At 37.9% G+C, this 20,413-nt stretch overlaps 1 protein-coding gene, 1 non-coding gene and 1 pseudogene across 3 annotated transcripts; 1 reads left to right on the top strand and 2 right to left on the bottom strand.

The window, feature by feature from the left end:
- The first annotated feature begins 427 nt into the window (after nt 1-427).
- Nucleotides 428-2,362, top strand: LOC121754058 (GDSL esterase/lipase At4g10955-like). 2 transcript variants are annotated; one of them, XM_042149388.1, is made up of 2 exons: nt 428-828; nt 1,180-2,362. In XM_042149388.1, exons 1-2 carry the CDS (start codon nt 638-640, stop codon nt 2,192-2,194), a joined length of 1,206 nt encoding a protein of 401 aa, XP_042005322.1. In that variant the 5' UTR covers nt 428-637; the 3' UTR covers nt 2,195-2,362. The 2 variants fall into 2 exon arrangements, with proteins under 2 accessions (XP_042005322.1, XP_042005321.1); XM_042149387.1 differs by having other exon boundaries at nt 1,165-2,362.
- Nucleotides 2,363-2,933: 571 nt separating this feature from the next.
- Nucleotides 2,934-3,006, bottom strand: TRNAR-ACG. Its single transcript has one exon. It is a non-coding gene; the product is annotated as a tRNA-Arg (tRNA).
- A 4,977-nt stretch (nt 3,007-7,983) lies between these two features.
- Nucleotides 7,984-19,305, bottom strand: LOC121753664 (annotated as a pseudogene).
- Nucleotides 19,306-20,413: the final 1,108 nt, after the last annotated feature.

Genomic DNA, 20,413 nt, shown 5'->3' with positions numbered 1-20,413 from the left:
TCATTCTCCACTAACAATACTTTAATTACTTTTTTTCTTTACATTTCTCTTACTTTCTCAATTTTACATTAAAACATGTACTAAACTCAAAGTGTATATTCTTTGAGAACAGAAGGAGTATAATATTAAAAAATAATTCAGTTTTTTTTATTTTTTGATCTTTTTCTGTCCAAACCAAATTGAACTAAAAAATCAAAATTAGTCAAAAGTTTAAAACTTTTATTTTTCGATTTGGGTTCGGATTGGATATTCGATTTTGAGATTGAATTTTAAAGAATATGCATTTTCATTAGCCGTGTTGGAATCCAAAGACTAAATCCAGCGCACATACGGCTTACGTTAGCATCCACCTGGAAACCAACGAGCACGAAATATGACCGTTACACATCTGAAACTCCCACCTTCCTTATTCAAAAGCATATCCCATTTTTAAATTAAGCAATAATGGCTTTAGTTTTTCCCCCAAATCTAACGCAATAAATCCTCATCCCTCACTCTCAACATTCAACCATGTTTTAACACAATTTTCCATTCAATCTTCCTTTTTCCATCTTTACGCATTCCAATTCTTTCCCTGTGTTAGCAGATTCAGGAGCTGTGCTATTTTCGTTTAACGTTTGAGAGAGAGATAGAAGGAATGGCGAAGAAAGGCGCAGAAGAGGTGAAAAACGAGGTTTTGCAGGTGGTGGAAGAAGCAGGAGGAGACTTAGATTGCACGAATCAGTTAGCGCTTCAAAATCAACCACAGCAGCATCCTTACGCGTTTCATGTATCAGGACCGCGCAATGTTCCTACCATAAACTGGAGAGATCTCATCAATTCCACTTGGTAACCGCGATTCATCTTCCCCTTTGTTGATTTTTTGTTTTGATTGCAATGTTTGAATGGGCGTTCTGCCAATTTCTCTTTTTGTGTGGTGAAATTAGGGAATTACTGATCTGTGCTGTGTGGCTGTATAAATTGATAAATTTTACTCTCTTTTTCTGTAGCTGAGTCTCTCTTGCTTGGTTCAGTGAGGAATTTGAAAAGTTAGGTTAGAATTAGATTGAATCACAGATACCTAAATTCAAGTCTGATCCGTTGCATTTCGAAATTTTGATCTTAAATGCATAAATTCAAGTGTAATTACTTGGGAATTTGAGCTTATTTTCCTTCTCTAACTAGGATTGAATCAAACAGGAAGGATGGGAAATATAAAAGGACAGTAATTGCTTGCTTCATACAAGCAGTTTACTTGCTTGAACTGGACAGGCAAGAGAGCCGAAGCGAAGAGACCTGTCTTGCCCCTAAATGGTGGACGCCTTTCAAGTATAAGCTGGTCGAGACGCTGATAGACGAGAGAGATGGATCGATATTCGGGGCGATACTAGAATGGGACCGAGCAGCTGCATTGGCGGATTTTGTGCTCCTGAGGCCCAAAGGTGCACCGAGGGCCGTTCTGGTGCTCAGGGGGACTCTGCTCAAGAGCCCCACAATCAGGCGCGATATAGAGGATGATCTCCGTTTCTTGGCCTGGGAGAGCCTCAAGGGGTCTGTGAGATTCAGCTGCGCGTTGAATGCGCTGAGATCCATCTCGGATAAGTATGGGAGCAGCAATGTGTGTATTGCAGGGCACTCTTTGGGTGCTGGCTTTGCTCTCCAAGTTGGGAAGGCTCTAGCTAAAGAAGGGGTGTTTGTGGAGGCGCATTTGTTCAATCCTCCATCGCTGTCGCTGGCTTCGAGCCTGAGGAACATGGGGGAGAAGGCTGGAATGATGTGGAAGAGGGTCAGGGCGATGCTGCCCTCGAGGAGCACGGGTGATAATGGTGTCGAGGAGGTACAATCATCCGTCACGTTGGGATCAAAGCAATGGGTGCCTCATTTGTATGTGAACAACAGTGACTACATCTGCTGCTACTATAGTGATGATCCGGTTGGGGCAGAGGGGAGTGGTGGTGATAATGGTGATAAGGAGAATGCGAAGCCACCGGAGACCAACACGAACACGCCATGTGCGGCTAAGCTCTTCGTGTTCTCGAAGGGGAAGCAGAAGTTCATGGAGGCGCACGGGTTGGAGCAGTGGTGGTCGGATGATTTGGAGCTGCAAATGGCTGTTAACAATAGTAAGCTGATCAGCCGGCAGCTCAAGTCGTTGTATAGTGCCCCAGAGACGACGCAGCAGTCGCCGGCCAAGAGGCCGGCGGCGGCCATGTGAAACTGTGATTAGGTTTGGTTTTACTTTCAAGAATTTGATCATACAAAGTTCCTCAAAGGGAACTGAGAAATGAAAAGAAGTTTGTGTTGAATGATCTGATGATTATCTCACATTTGTTTTTCTGGTTATTACTGTACTAAATATTTGATTCATTTGATTATATATGTATATCAGTTTCATTTTTTTTATGGAAATTATTTATTTCTTGTTGCCATTAAAATGGTTTTGATTGAAATAGTGGGGGAAAGCAATGAAGATTTAAGGAAACTATTTCTTGTTGTAATTCAAATACAATGGTTTGGTTGAAATAGTGGAGACAGAGAAATTAAATGAAGGTTTGATTGAAATTCAAAAAACTGGTTTGATTTAAACAATGGGGCAAATATTTAATGAAGGTTTTTTTGTTGAAATAGACACTTGCGGATTCAACTTGAAATAAAACAAGTCTGTTTTTCTTAATGAAAACAAAATAATAGCCACAAACTTAATAGTAATATATAGGAAAACTAGTCACTCTTATAAGAATAGCCTTCAGAAAATAATTCACATGAAGAATTAATGAGATAAATAGTTGGGGGGAAATAAATGAAGATGCAAAAATGAAGTTCAGATATTTACTTTGATGGCAGAATTATTGAAATAATAGTTGGTTGAAAATAAATGAAGATTCAATAATAATGAATTAAGAAAAAAAGTTAATGAAGATTCAAAATTAAAACCAAATAATTCATATATTAAACGACTCTGCTGGGGATCGAACCCAGAATCTCTGGTTCCGTAGACCAGCGCCTTATCCATTGGGCCACAGAGTCTTTGTTGCTTCCTTTCAGCTATGACTATATATATATATAGAGGGATGTATTCAGTTACTTTTTTGCATATTTTCTCATTTTTCCTTCTTGATCTCAGTCCCACGATTTTTTCATCCGACGGTTAGATTAGTGCCACGTGTCATTTAATAATGCAGATTTTCCATTGATTAATGCACACCGACTAATAATGCACCATTATAGTGTAATAATGCAGATTCTCAGCTGAATAATGCACACCGTCTAATAATGCACCATTATAGTGTAATAATGCAGATCATCTGGACCGTTGATGAATGAGATTTAACGGCTCATATTAAGAAGAATAAAGGATCTAAGAGATGAATAGGAGAATAACGCTCTCCTATATATATATATATATATATATATATATATATATATTATATGTAAATGAACATACTCCTCAATTTTAAGCTATTATACCCAAAAAATATATGAAATGCGTTGATGCTTCATTCTTTGTTTTTTTAAGTAATACTACCTCCATCCCCAAAAATTTGTCCCACTTTGACTCGGTACGGGTTTTAAGAAATGTAATGGAAAGTGAGTTGAAAAAGTTAGTGGATTGTGGGTCTTACTTTTATATATTAGTTTTATAATAAAATGTGAGTAGGAATGAGTTAGTGGAATATGGGGTCAACTATTAAATATGGTAAAAGTGACAAATTTTCAGAGACGAATGTACTAAATAGGTTTTTAAAGTAGAACATAAATTTGTGCATTTGCACTCGCATACACATATCGATCTGGTTCGTGTATTTTTCCATCAATGTAAATACACGAATCATTTTGCTGAAGGGCATTCTTGTAAGTCTATAGCTATATAAACAAAAACATAGCTATTTATAAATTTTTTTCTCATTCCCTGTCTTTGCTTGATGTTTCTTGAATATAACAAGTTTTTTTACTAGTTCACATTTGATCAAATTGTTGTACAAACCACGTAGCAAATGTGATATTGATATAGACAAGTATTTACCATCAAAATGAGTAACATGTAAATATCAGGGAAATTAATACTACTACAAGTTTGTATATTTTTCATCCTCTAATATTTTTTCATTATTTTATAAGCATTTTATTAGTGTTTGACGTTGTGCAACAAACACCAACGATACAACTTATACAAAACCATTTCCAAGTTCCAACCACAAATTATGCAATCAGTTACAAATTTATAGTAGTTGTAGTATATGAGATTTTGAAAAACATCATGTTATTGCTGCATGGAAGGATAGGGATAAAATGCAAATTCTAAATATTGTACAAACCCCAAACTATGATCTGGATCGTCAGAAAATGTCAACAGATGATAAAATAATAGCAACAGAAAATGTCAACACAACATCAACAGTTGACACTGTGTTGACATTTTTTTTGCTATTATTTTGTCATCGGTTGACATTTTTTAACGGTCCAGATCATAGTTTGGAGTTCGTACAATGTTTTGAGTTTGCGTTTGATTACGTCCCTTGCAGGTAATAACACATCTTCACCTAGCTTTGCATTATATCGATCAATAAACCTTCAAAATAAACTTACATATAAACATAAGGAACAATAACAAACCAATTTACAAATAATATGAAAAAAAAAAAGACTATTCACAATAGACTATTTATTATCAACATAGTAAGGAGTATCAAAATATACAAAATCTTACAAGCCTAATCTCCTCCTAGCTTCCTCTACACATACATAATACAAAATACACACATATATACATATATATATATATATATATATATATATATATATAGGTATATATATATATATATATATATATATGTTCATGATCATGATCAATAATCAAATCAAGCCGGAAAAATCATAATCATACTTGCAGACCTCTTGCTGGATGTTGGCATAAGAGCAAGAATCAAAACCACTAAAACTGGAATAATTGATGGAATCAATCCCCATCAAAATCTCCTCCAAATCCACAATCTGCGACGACAAGTCGAAACCATAGTCGAAAGAATCCATGGCTCTCAAATCCGGCGACCCTTCCAGCGACGAATCAAACGACACATCACGGTATGCATGTGGCGGAGGAGGAGAGGCGGCTGAGTGGATCCTCGGAGGCGGTGGAGGCGAGGAGGCTTCGTTGCCGGTGAGTTGTTGGACGAGGCTCTTGAAGTTGGATGAGTCTGTGATGAAGACTTTGGGCTTCAGCATCTTCATCAAGGTGTTATTGCTTTGCTGCTTTTTCTCTTGCTTTGTTAATGGAGATGATTGCTTTGATTTCTTCCCCATTTTCTTGATTTTGGAGATTGATGAAAGAGAATTAGGTTGTTTGGATTTGGAAATTTTTTAGGCTACTTTGCTTAGTAACGGAGGATACAAGGTGGTGATGATATATATGGACTAGCTGTATTTTATTTTATTTTATTTTATTTGGGAAAAAAAAAAAGTAGAGATGATCATCCCTAGTTTCGGTTCACGCAAAATATGAAAAATTCGACGGTGTTAATGCTAAAAATAATTGATTGGAAGCTTCTTCATAGTTTTATGTGTATGCGACATTGAATTTTCATAAACCCTAATTGTGAATTAGTGTAAAGTTTTACAACATCAAATTTCCTATGCTACTTTAAACGACTTTTAGCTTAAAAATCTTTGAAAATATAATAAACAATTAATAATTGCACAAACTAAATTATGATTTTATGTATTTTGCTCACATTGAAATATAGATTGCAACACAACTTTTCTCTAAGTTTTTGTTACTTCTATATACTTATATTCCGCTAATTGATGTTGTTTACTAATTAAGGTTTTTAAAGTCGTTATATTCCTCTAATTGGTGCAGTTTTGTAGAGATGCAAAATTTTGAGTTTGTAAACGTGGTGCGTGGACATGAAGGTTAACTCTTGAAGCTGAGGTTGTGGGAAAATTACAAAATATCCTAAAAATAGTTTATTTAATTTGTATGGTGTGAGGTAGACCAACATCTAAGGCACGCTGATAAAACTATTCACTACATTGTCCATTTTCACACACACATCCACATGGATGTGTGCGTTTGTTTGTTTAAGATGAGACAGAAAATTGTTACAGTTTTATATTGGGAAAAACATTATGAGAGTATGGATATAATACGAACATATGGAATTTTATGGAAATGATAAAATGCATACTCTAATTATTGTACAAACTTCAAACTATGATCTTATAAAATGTTAACAGATGATAAAATAACATTAACAAAAAATGTCAACACAGTATTATTATTTTTACAAAACGAGTGCACAAATAAATATGACAAAATTTTAGGGTCAGAGGGAGTATGATTTAGGGGTTATTTAATAATACTCCATCCGTCCCATAGTAGATGTCACACTTGAGAGATAGCACGGGATTTTAGGAGATGTTATTTTGTGTGTTAAGTGGTGAGAGAAATATAATTTTATAATTAATGTGATAAGGAACTTTTTCCAAAAAAGGAAATGTGACATTTTTTGTGAGACAAACTAAAAAGGAAAGTATGACATCTACTATGGGACGGAGGGAGTAAAAAAATATACTCCCTCTATCTATGAAAAATAGTACTATCATTGTCATTTTGGGATGTCCATAAAAAAATAATCTCTTTTTTAAAATTGGAAAGTTTCTCTCTCGTACTTTAACAATTTTTTCTTTAAACTTTTATCGTCCATTAATAAAACATTTTTATGGAAAGATGAAGTATATACTTCTTCATTCCCATGGTAGATGTCACACTTTCCTTTTTAGTTTGTCCCATAAAAGATGTCACATTTCCTCTTTTGGAAAAAGTTCTTTCTCACATCAATTATAAAATTATATTTTCTCTCAGCACTTAACACATAAAATAACATCTCCTAAAATCTCGTGTCATCTACCAAGTGTGACATCTACTATGGGACAGAGGGAGTAAGAATTTTGATGCTCATTAGGTGTGAAATGTGAAGAATTAACGAATTAATAATCAGGAATTATAGTAATATTATACTACGATGATAATGATAAGATAATGATGCTGATGATAATGATAAAAGGAGGAAATTTTTTCTACCTAAGAGCATCATTAACCCTGGCCCGGTTTCAGGCCCCAAGTCTCCTCCACGTCATCATTCCTTTACAGTTGCGGCTCAGGCCCCAACTTCTCTAACCCTGCAGGCCACGACCCGGGCCGCAACTAATAAATGACACTATTCACAACTTCGACCTATTTTATGTGTAAAAATTGAAAACGTTGAACGATTATAATACGAGAAATTCATTCTTAATTCAAAAATAATAAATTATAAACTAAAAAACTAAAAATTATAATATAAAAAATGAAAAAAATTAAAAACTGATGTCGGGCCTCTCCCTCTTCTTCCTCTCCCCCTCCCTCTTCTTCCTCTTCCGAACTGTAAAAATTCAGAAATTGGTGAACAGTAGCAGCCCGAACCCCCTCCAACCGGAAGCTCCATCGCCCGCTAGGCCGGACCCCGGGGCCGGCCAGGGCCGGAACTCCGCCGCCTCCAAAGCGCGTCTCGGGCCGGGACTCGCGATTTGCGGCCCGGCCACTTGCGTTAACGATGCCCTAACGAAGACAAACAATTAAATTATAATATTAGTCTTTTCAATTAGGTATATAAATACAGTATCCAAATCTAGAATTTTGGCGTTGGCTGTCTTTCTATTATTAATATAGCCGTTTTCACATACCATTATTCCATATAAATCGGCGTTTCATTTATTTGAAAGCAACATTTACTAAACAATATATTAATGTCAATTTGATTACTACATCAATAATATACTAGTACTATATACCCAATCCTTCCATGAAAAAACAGTCTCATTTTGTCACTTTAGAGTGTGCACAATAGTGTCATTTTAAAAATGGAATTTTCTCTTATATTTTACCTACTTTTTCTTCTTATCTCTCTTACTTTTTATTCTCTCTCAAATAGATAAAACATCTTCATTATGGTTTATACTATCTAATTAAGTGAAGAATGTACAAACTTATATATATTTCACCTAAGTAAGAGTGCTACATCTTATTATAGATAGCTAACATCTACAAGATTTTCCCATACAGAATTAAAAAATCAACACAAGAATGTGTTGCCCTATGCAGAAACATGGTAACCCAGCGAGGGCGGACCCGAAACCCGATGAGCTAACCCAATTGACATCCCTAGCGATAACAATGATCAAGTGAAGGATGCCTTGTCTTTCTTCCCTGCCAATATCATCGAAATCTGGAGGCCACGACTGAAAGCTTGGTTGAAGAGGAGACGCGTCTGGAACTCGGACACGAAGGGGAACCATGACAGCACCACGATGGGCATGAAGATCACCATCCCCATCACTGCTTCAAATGCCCGAGCCAACTCCCTCACCGAGTCCCATGCCCCGATTCGTTTCAAACAAGGCCTACATGCTTGAGCAATCTGCACAACCATGGTTCATATATGAGATATGCTAATGCAAAACCGCATCATAAATATGCATAACTTCAAAAGACAAGCTCCGAGGCAAGATATGATCCGATCCATGACAAGAGAAACGCGCATAGAGTGTGCTTACCAGAACAAGGGCCCATCCGGTGGGCATGAAGGCCAAGATGGCAGCAAAAATATCGCCCACGACTAGGCCACACACCACGAATAGAACGGTCATCACTGACACGAATCCGAGGAACAGAAGTGCTTTCAAAATCCTGAACATGAGCTGAAAGTCGGTTCCAAATTTTCGTCTCCCCATTGACACCATCTGTTCCAAAATGGATGAAAACTATCTTAGCATAAACAGAACGTATCGATTTAAGGCAACGAATCAAGTAAAGATACGTACCTTTAGTACCAGAAGCACAGTTGCCATAACAAACCAAGACAGCCCATAAACCTACACGTATTCGAATGGAACGATGAGCAAATGTAGAAAAATCCAAGAAACGAAATATCATGAACAGAGCTATGTTCTTACCAGGAAGTCGTCGTTGCCCTGTGATATCTTGAGGTGATAGACAATCCCATATTGGTAGATGAAAAAACGAAACGAGAGGAGAATCTCAAGCAGTTTACCACGTAGGTTCGTGTACTTCAAGTGTTCCTGTTCTTCGTTCCACCACGATTCCCAACTTTTATCAGGTGCGATCCCAATGCCACCACGGTTCCCCATCCACCTCTTCCAATCCGTCCAGTCATCTACCGTCTTTTGCCACTCAAAACCAGATGGATTGAATACGAACGGAGCAAACAGCCAGGACGCCACGAGGAACCACATTGAAAACGTAATGAAGAGGTACAGCGACGAGCTGCTGGAAGCATGCCCGTAGACCTCATAAAGGATCAGCAATATGAAGAGCTCTAGCCCTTTCACAAAGTGGCTACGAGAATACAACCTGTAGTTATCAGCAAATTTGGCGTGAAACACGACAAAACCACGGCCTGTGGCTCGGTACTTGGAGCCTCCGTGTAAAAGCGTTCTGCCAAAATAATGTGCTTTCGTTCCAAGCTGAAACGTGAAGAACACGGAAGCTAGCTGGAGCTGCATAACGATAAAATCACCAATAGCGTTGCGAAAACCTCGTTCGAGGCCTATTTCCATCACCATGGGTAGAATAAGCAACAAGCCTAGCTGAAAGAAAGACTGTGTCGCCAAAGCCTCTTCAAGAGCTTTGCTCTGATGAACGGACGGATCCCTCAATATACGCCTTTCCAATCCACTCAACGCCATGTATAATCTTCCGTATAAGAAAACATAGACTGTAAGCACGGTAACCTGAAAGAAATTACGAAACAACCTTTGGTATCAGAGCGAGAGAAGCCTTAATGCCTGATATGTATCATTCGACAAATAATTGAACTCGTATACCATGCTACTGAAGTAAAATCCAATTGTGGTGAAGTAGAACGACAGCATCCGGTAGAAATCAAACTGATGTCCAAGTCGATAGACATCTCGACTAAGAGTCTGCTCCCCATTGCCATTTGCAACCTTCGCCTCAAAAAGAGATATCTGATTCATGCCAACGTCTCGTCCCTTGCCTACTTGAATATATTCATGATGTGTGACATATCCCCTTCGAAGTGTCGAATTGTAGCCTGAAATTGGTAACTCGATCAAACATTAGATAGAGAGAGATGACAGTGGGGTTTAAGTGGATGAGCTTTGAGTAGGTATTACCAGAAAATATGTCTTCACTCAAGTTTATCGTTTTCGAAGCTTTGCTTATGCCTCCTCTTGTCAAGTGGAAGATTCTATCGAAAATATCAGGATGTCCATAATGAAACCTTACCCTGCAAAATAACAAGGATAAAGCATGATTAGCAATTGCACGACATGTGCAACCAAAATATGATTCGAAGACTAACGAATACGCAGCTGCAGATTTACCTTAGGGGGTTTGCTAGAACTCTTTGACCGATTGTCACGAAACTGGTTTCTTGATTGGACATGAACCAAGCTAGTGAAGAAACACTGATCAAAGGAAAATGAAAGCATATTCATAATAGTGTTTATATGTGCTTTAGTCCTCAAAATGCAAATACAGACCTTCCTGTGAAAATGTGCTCCCTTAGTCCTAATATCGTTGGTGTTCGATCTCCATGATGAGTCTTCAAAAGCTCCTCCAAAACATTGCGCATTTTGAAAGCCTCTTCGAAATAGTTGTCCTATTGAAACATAATCAGGCTCGTGTATGTAAATTCGAAAAAGAAAAAGAAAGGGAGAGGGAGAGAGATTACAGACCTGATTCATGTCTATGGTTTGCAAGGCTTCCCCTCGAGTAAAAATGATAGCATGATTTTGATTCTCCGGCTTCCCTTCACCAATTTCTGTAGGAGGACCGGGAAGTTTGATACGATAAATTTCCTGGAATCGCAATGCATGACTATTAGACCAAAGGACATAGGTACGACCGGTGTTAAGGTTAATCGTATACCTCATCCAGCTTCTCGCCTCCCTTGACCAGAACAGAATAGTAAACCTTTTTCGTCTTCCCACCAATAGTCTCCTCTCTCTCATCTATATAAGCAACCCGTAGCGATGGATACCTTGAGATTTCGAAATACTGTCAACAGATCATACTCAAATAGACGCGGACACACACTCACACACGAGTTTAACTCTTCAACTTACGCCAACATAAGATTCAAAATATTGACATAACAGCTCCTGTCATGTGCATCACTAGATTTTTTCTGGTTCCCGTAAACCTGACAAGATACAACATAAGTGAACTTCATGTCGGCTAGAGCTTCTGCCCGTTCCTTGAGGATCCGGTAGTCCCTGTGCTTTACATCAATTGCCCGGTATCCACCAAAAATGGCTGCCAAGAATACGAAAATATTTGTCACTAAAAGCATAATACCAGAAAACTTAACTATAGAAAGTCTCAACCAACCATTATCATCAGCAAAATCCAGAAAACACTGAAGCTCCAAAGTCTCGCGGTAATACATCATTCCTCTCACTGGTGATTCAACGACCCCCGAAAAGAGAAATAAAAAAGTTAATATACACATAAAACAATGTTCAGAAATAATAACATTTATAAATTTCTGACCTGTACGGGCAAGTGTTTGGCCCCTGTAAGACACCCATTGACGATCCAACTCTAAACGATCTTTATTGGCAGCATCGAATTTAGGATCCATGATCCGCTCCTCGTAGTTTTTCCATTCATCTTTACAATGGTTAAGAAGAATAGAAGAGTTTAGTGAACCGTCACAGATATTATACAAAAAAAGATAAACTTAATACTCACCGGGATATATTTTCTGAAGATAAAACAAGGTTGTGATTCCATCCTCGTTTTCTTTGTTGAGCTCGTCGGTTGAATAAAGTACGGACTCTTTGTAATAAGGAGTCAAAACACTGAACAGACGAAGTAACATTTAGCAACATGTAAGAAAATGTAGTGAAATATGAAACGAGAGAAACTTGAAAATATGAGTAATCAGCCATTTGATAACTAACCTGAAAGAGAGCATATTGCGAACTTTAGGCGCATTTGGCATGATCATGAATAAAGAGTTCGCAAAGAAAGTAGTCCTACGACGAGCTTCCAAATTCATGGGCACGTTGATTGCTGATTCTTTCACAGTCAACAGTAAATGAAGCCTGACAACCTGTATAACAGAATGTGAAACAAAGGAAGACGGGAGCGAAAAGCACACTGGAGATTTTATCTTCGAAACCATCAATACCTTCTCCATCCAAGGCCCACTTTGCAAGAGGTCGATGTTTACCCTTTCGAACTTCTGTTCTTTCCTTTCGTCTTGATGGAATGCCAACACTCTACGCAAAAAAAAAGAACATCTATAACTCTCAAACTTTTGACAATAACTAGTACATTAGCGGATAGTGGGAACTTTCGGATAGACATACTTGTGCCCGTTCTCCATGACATCTTGAATGATGATCTCAACAATATCCTGGAGTTTGTTGATGATCTGAGACCGATATAACTGTATATCATCGTCCTCATGGTCTTCCATCTTCCGATTTACAAAATAAAACACAGAATATAACGTTAGCAAGATATCGAAATTGCTTCAACGAATTAAATAAAAGTTGAAAAAATCAGTGGTGCAACTTACTAGAAGGTTTAGAAATTTATCCAACTTATCACTCAACATTGGCAGTCCACTCATCTTGAATTTCTTCAAGAATCTTTTCTGCTGGAGGCTGATTTCCACTTCTTCACAAATTTGCAATATGATTCTAGAGTGGCGAACCGACAATACAAGCAACTCGTGTTAGCGTGATAGAAAATGTAAACAAGCAAAACAAACGGTGGACTTACTTCTTATCCCCTTTATCTTGCAGAAGAGCGAGAAGCAAGTCTCTCAACGACTCATAGCATTCGATTATTGCAAAATACATGAAATCGTCATTCTTAATTTTCCTGATAAGGTCAGCATCTTCCCGTTCCTTGAAATCTTTAGCCATGTCCAATGCTATCGGAATCTATCAATAGTAAGATAACGAGTCATGCCAAAAGTGCGTTAAAAGTAAGACGCATAAATTAGACATATATTTACCTTGCTAGCGAGCAAGAAAGGAGGCCACTGGACGACAGATACATCACTTGATGAATATGGCACAAGCAGCAGGTTTCTCTCCCTGTAAATTGATTATGGAATTTTTCATGAATCGTGTTAAAACGTTAGGTAGAAGTTTCTTCTCCGATGACTCCACGTAGTTGAAGTCACGTTGAAACTAAAGCATTACTATACCTGTGGCTTATCAAATCTTCATTTCTCATGGATAAAATGAACTCATTCCACATCTGAGAGAACTTTGCGATGTTTATTCTCTCCAACGTGTCATCCTGTGCCATAGCAGTTTCTCAATCATTTATTACAATGTATTAACGTCAGAGCACCGAATGACCAACGATACCTACATACCTGCTGGTGTTGTCTGCTTTCATCTTTGGAATATGGAACGAGGCGCCTGCTGAAAGCTGAGGGAACAGATTCGAATCTTGCCCTTAGCATACCAAGAGTTCTTATCTACATTTGGAAACACGGCAGTAAAAAGGATGAATGAAATTTCCGATACGCTTATTATTTTATATGACAAATGGCTGAAATATCTGACCTCTCCAAGATGGCTGAAGGCTCCATAAATCCCACCAATGATAGTAGCGAAGATCGCATACCATATTTGCGTATCCATGAAATAGACCTGTTTGCAAATAAACCTTTTAATTTTCAAAGCCATTTTTATCAGATAGTATTACATTGATTAGAGTTTCTCATCACATACCAGAACGACCGGAGCCCATATTGCAATAACGACAGCAGAATTGTGAGTAACTGCATCAGTTCAAGCTAGATGAGTTAGGCCAGGGCCTAAAAAGCAACACGAAACAGAATATCTCTTGTATCGAAATGCTATTACCGTTTGGGAAAAACTCGTGCCAGTCATAGCTACTGACTTTGAGATTCATGATAATCCATGTTGGTTGAATCAATGGCAATATCTAATTCAACATGAAAAGGTAGTGAAGACAAGAAAATGCATATCTGTAGGAGAAGACAAAAACTATTCGATGAGCAACGTTAATATAATTTCCCTTTTATAGAAGGAACTTACCTCAAAATAATAGCTGAATGCAAGCTTGCTTATTATCAATGTAACCCAATAGAGTGTGTATCTAGCAAAAAGAAGGTTTGCATCAAGGTAAGGCGCAATCCAAATGTAATCTAAAAAGTCTTCGAACACATTATTCTTAATAGGTGTATGTTCTTGAAAGGCTCACAGATCATGTATGTCATACATAAAATTGCAATACAAAAACCAAAGACAGATAGCAAAACTATAAAAGGTGATTATCTTACTTTAAAAGGGATAGCATGTCTTCGTGCATTCCTCTTCCGACGTACAACTTTGGCTGGAATATGATGAGATCCATTAGTTCATAAAGTAAAGGGTAGTTTCCATTATGAATAGGACTACTAATTCTTAGAGACTCGCCTGAGACCACCACATTAGGATGCTAATGATGCGCCAGTTCGAACGCTCCATAGATCTTCGCAAACAAGGTAGTAAAAATAGTATGGCAGAGAGTATATTGGGCACCAAATATATTGCAACGCAATAGTAGTAGAGAGACTGCGTCTGCCAGTTTCCTCCCAAAGTGTTGAAGAATCTTATAATCCCTCTTGGGTTTTGAACAGATCTTGAATATGCTATAGGCATGACTACGAGCCAAAATGCAGCAAATGCGAGTTTCAGAAGGTAGCGGAATGTCTGAGTGTATTTCAGGGTCCTCCAGGCATTAAAGCTGAGGACGATATCCAAGATAGCTGGAGAATAAATGGTAGACATGTTATGAATCATTTTACAATGGAAATAGCATTCGAGACAGGAAAGGAGGAGAGAAAGCCCTGCATAAACATACATGACGGATGGGGGGTAAAAAGGTTACCTTGTAGAAAATTTAAAATAGCTGCTGTGACGAAGATGCTCGAGACACTTTGGAGTACATTGTCATCAAACAGAGCATTTGAGGATATACGTTGATGCCATGCAATGATAATCATAGCCTGATAAGGATACGTTGATTAGTTAAGGAAACCAAAGGAAGTCATGAAAAAAACTGAGGAACGTATCGAAAATTTCTCATATACATCATGACTAATAAAAAGCCATAACAGTTAATTAGCAGAAGCAATTTGAATTACCTGGAGGGCCAATATGAAGAAGATCCACATTCTGTCAAAACTCCGATAAAGGTGCCAAAACGTTCGCAGTTCAACAAAATTTGTCTTTGGTTTTCTCTTTCCTACAGCCTTGTTGTTTTCCTATGTACATGAGAAAATGCCATGTTTTAAGAACAGAATTTGAGCCTTTGTTGCCAAGAAATCGAGAGACGGGAATGATTAAATTATCTCTGTGTTTCTCTTGTACGATAACACACCGTGCATACCTTGTTTACTGGCTTTATTACATCGGAATGCACGAAGAAATCAGCTTTCCGATCCCAAGGCCACCCCAACTTAAAACACTTGTCAGTCCTAAGAACAAAGGGAAAATGAAGTCAATAGAAGCAAATATAATTAAGCTCTCAAAAACATAGATAAGTATCACCTTAATTTTTGACAAAATAGACAAGACAGTAAAGTTACCAGAAATATTCGTTAAGATCGTCATAGTTCCTCCACTCCGAGTGGCTTGATTTCCCATTTTTGTTTCTCCTAGCTTCCTTCAAGTATAGAGATACAAGATTTGAAACAAAAACAAAATAACTAAACTACATAGCATAAAGAGAGAGTTCTTTACCTTTTGCATAACCTCATATATAGGTGTCACAACATCCCTCAGAAACGACTCCTCGCCTTGTGGTGCTACTGTCTGAGATGTAGCTCCGATTACATGTTGAGCATTGTTAAATAGAGTTCCATACATGTCATGGGCCATCTGCGATTTGGTAAATGCAAAAGAGTTACTATTTTCAACTAATATAAAGTTATCTTATTCAAATACAGCTCATCCCAAAACGATTTATCGATTCATCGGGCTGACAGCATATAGAGGCATACCCGGTGAAAAATATAGCACAGGCATTCTGGCATAAATCGAAGGTTTGAAGCTTCACCCCAGATAAGGAGATAGAGTCCGATGTAAAGAAGCTGTGACTGTTGCCTCCTGTCACCCCGCGGACATCTGCAAACAGAACGATAAAGTTAAGATCGTTGCTTAGTTAAGGCATTACGTGATAATGTAGCCGCAAATCAGTGAACTTACTCCAGATTAGATGCAGTGTGCAAGTATTTACACCATGATTGATAATTCTTGAATACCTTTTCCATCAGTTTTTCCACTGTATTGCTATCCAACTGCAGTACCGTTCGACAGAAAAATGCATGATAATAAGAAGCAGTTCGCTACAAAGAAGAGGCGAGCAATTGAGCAATAAACAAACGCTTACGAGTTCATAGTCCTGAAGGCTCTTATTCCGTACATCCATATTAGCAAGAAGCAATATCAAGTGCTCCCGCTGATTCGCTACATTCCCTTTCTTCAACACCAACAGGAGATCAAACAAACTCAAGTCAGCTTATCTACGAGTTAACAGCCAAAACGTAAACAAAGCCAATTGGAAGGATAAATGAGCATTCCACTGTACCTGGAAACCAAAGCGTAAAAAAAGCCATTCGAGGATATCAACTACTCTTCTTTCCTCGCCGTCAGGCATTTGAAACATGGGAAGATCATCTACACTTTGGATAGCACTGAGTGCTGCTTTTATCTGATTACAGATACAATAAGACTGGTCATTCAAATCCATATTTATCTTTCGATAATAAGGTTTCGTAAATGATGTGAATCTTCACAAAATAAACCTCGGGGAGCTCCATGATTGCTGGTTTCACGCCAACAGCATACAACGGCAGAATGTTGTAATGCTTGTACTGTTCCTTTTTCTCCTCAACATCTTTTGCATATCGTTGAGTCTGCATTTAACATCTTGAGTTGAGTAATACGAGTAATTATTAGACCTGAACTACTCAAAACCAACAGAAGCCAAACCTTATTGTCGACTTTCTCGGGAGGTACGACAGTAATGAGGAGTTGAGGACATCATGCAGCACAGTAGCAATCTGATACATCTTAGCCATCTCTTCCCTGTCAAGGCAATTAATACAATATTAAGGTCGAAACGTGCTTATTCACGATGTGCCAGCGTTATTTTGGTATGATTAACTTGAGATGAGGCTTACGGTTTTTTGGTATATTGGCCCTCTCGGATGTTTTTCTCGTAGAAGATCTGATAAAATCTCTGAATTTCTCTTGGATCATTCGAGGCAAGTATGGGTTTCGTCTCTTCATCTTCCTGCAACCATACAGTATCCAATGATGAACAAATGAGCAGATAACAAAATGATCAGAAATGCAACAAGAATCTGTGAATAACGACGGTATCAAACACAAACAGAAAAGTAGAAAGTTCTCTTTTTGAGATGGGTTGATATCTAGTAAAACCAAAACCAACATCATCAGGCCTACCTTTTCAAGTCTGTGCAGCAAATACGTCTTGAACTGCCGAATGCCCCTCCCACTTGAGGTTGGGTCACTCCGGTGTGCTTTCTCAAATGCATGGAAACGGCCTGATCCATAGTTACAAGAAATCAATAAGTAGGAAACATCCATGCATGCTATAAATGCATAAAAGCAATAGCCATAATAACTTCTCAACGTTCAGTCTGTGACAGATGCAAGATTTTAGATTTCTCAAAATTTTTGGGCCCCACTTGAAAACTAGAAAACTCCACATCACCAGAAAACTAGAAAACTCCACATCACCATAAAACTTGGTCAGCAATCAAGGTATAAGAAATCGATCCTCCAAGTGTAAACTATGAACTATGCATTCTTCAAAAGGTGAGATGAGGAAAGGGAGAAGAAGTAAGATTCCTCAATCATGAAAGGTGTTTCATTCTTGGTCCCCGGGAGGGGTGCATACTTAAAAGAGCAGATGCACTTCTGATTCCCTATTCCTAACACTTCACACTCTTAGCAAGGGAAAAAAGCCAAAATATTCCACAGAATCACAATCATTGCTAACCCTTTAATCCAAAACACAGCAAACCTTCAGTAGCAACACTACTTACACAAACAAGCAACTCGAAGACTCTAGTCTCAACTTTGTTATCCACGCACCACGTATGATTTCCTATTCCTAATACTTCACACACTCACAAAAGGCTGGAAACTCTAGCATAATTCCAAAATACAACGAAACCATATCCGAGCCAGGTAGGATACATAAACAGGAAGATGATTGAAATTTACATATACTGGCTTATTCGATTTCATATGCAATCAAGAAAAAATTAAGGGGGGCTGGGGTGGGCCACACCAGCCTCAGGAATCAATGCTCTTAGCAAGAAAAGGGCCGAAATATTCTACAGAATCCCAATTATTACTGTCCATTTCACCCAAAACCAATGGCATATATAAGCTCAACATAAAACTACAAATTATGGCATATTCTATAATATATGCACTCATTAAAAACAGGGGGGCTGGGGTGGGCCACGCTGGCCGCCTGAATCTAGCAAAGGAATCAATGCTCTTAGCAAGAAAAGGGCCAAAATATTCCATAGAATCACAATCATTACTAACACTCCAAAGCTAAATCAGTGTTTACTTACACAAATAGGCAACTCGAGGATTCTCTTTCTCAACTTCGTTAGCCACACGGAGGATGGGGGCGATGGAGGCCAGCGACGACGGCACGAGCTCGCTGTCTACGGCGGCGCTGTCGTCGGCGCGGTCCACCATGGTGGGGCCCCTCGAGGAGCCCCTCCTGTAAGGCAATCTGGGGCTGAGCTCGCCCTTGGTCCCACTGGAACTCGCCATGATTTTCCAATAATGCGGTGATTGAACGGAGATGGTAAAAATCCATGCTTTTGTGAGTGTATATATAAAAAAGAGGAGTGGGAAAAATTCATTCTTTTGTGGCGCTGCTTTTTGGTGCTTTTGATTCCTGAGGGAGGAAGGAAAGAATGTGGGGTAAGGGAGAGTGGAAGTGTTTGTTTTGGAGTGTGATAAAAATGGCTGCTTTTTGGTCTTTGCTTTTGCTTAGTGTGGGTGTTTTTGCTTTATGGGGCTTTCTTTAATCAGAAGCGCACTAGTTATGTTGTGATTTCTTGATTGATACGTACGAGGAAGTTTCAGAATTAGGAGGTGAATTGTGATGGATGCGCCGACGCCGTTGCCGGTTGTGGCGTGGCTAGGTTTGATTCTGCTCCGACATTTCACTGTCAGCGCTTTACGACATTCAAACTGTGTTATTGTTAGGGGGAAAGAATGGAAATTTTTGTTTTTTTCCTACTTTTTAAAATTGTGATTTTGGAGAGAAATTGTTTTGTTTGAGCCAAAATTTTGTATCCGACGTGGATAGTATTTTCTTATTATTGATCAAATTATTTATTATTACAAGAAATGGTGTAGTTTTATGAGATTTATAGTTTAATCAGATCGAATATATTCTCATTATCCATGAAAAGTATGAACATTTGGTTCTGTACCGATTTAATGCATAATTGATAAAGTGAGAGAGGGAGAGATTGAAATTTTTTTTTAAAAAAATTTCAAAATTATAAGGTTCATACTTTTCCGGGACGGACTAAAATAATAATAGTTTATACTTTTGAGAGACGGGTGGAATATAAGATTTGGATCTATTACTAAAGGACAAATTTCAAACCATAATTTATGATATTTATACGCGTGTGCGTGTGTCCCGACAACATCTTGTCATATAATTTGCAACCGAGTTAGCCTCGTAATATAGTTTGTCTAACCACAATGGATAATTTCTTGTCACGTATGCTCCAAATATTTTGAACCAGATTGCGGCAACTTCCATCTCCTCTTCGAATTAATCATAAAGGCTAATGTTTGGCTATTGCATTCAACTTTAATATTATTGTGTATGCTATTAAATCGATTCTTAAGCCTTGATCTGAATTAAATCGATTCTTAAGCTTTCACGATTTCATCTCAAATTATTTTAAGCTTCAACTTCTACTAATTAATGTGAAGTGTAATTCTATTGTATTAGTTAGTTGGGCAATACAAGTTTAAGAAGTGAATTAATCATAATTGGGCTTTAATTGCTTGTGTAGTGGAGAGCCCATTACGCAAAGCCCAAATTAGAAATTTAAACATCTATGTACTAGTAGTACTAATTTTTATCATTATTAATGGAGTATATTTTCTAACTTTCATTTTTCATTAAATATCCTTTAATCTGGTGACAAGAAATTGATTTATCTTGCTGTAGTTTGTGGTGACTTTTTTCCAACCCTACACATAAAACGGCACCATTTATTAGTTATATTATATTTATTGACTTTTTTAAATATGCATCGTGTAGAGCACTCTAATAAGAGAAGTGAAT

The sequence above is a fragment of the Salvia splendens genome, chromosome 11 (genome assembly GCF_004379255.2).
Source record: "Salvia splendens isolate huo1 chromosome 11, SspV2, whole genome shotgun sequence".
Taxonomy (NCBI): domain Eukaryota; kingdom Viridiplantae; phylum Streptophyta; class Magnoliopsida; order Lamiales; family Lamiaceae; genus Salvia; species Salvia splendens.
The sequence above is the reverse complement of the archived record's forward strand: the minus strand, read 5'-3'. Positions and strand labels throughout refer to the sequence as shown.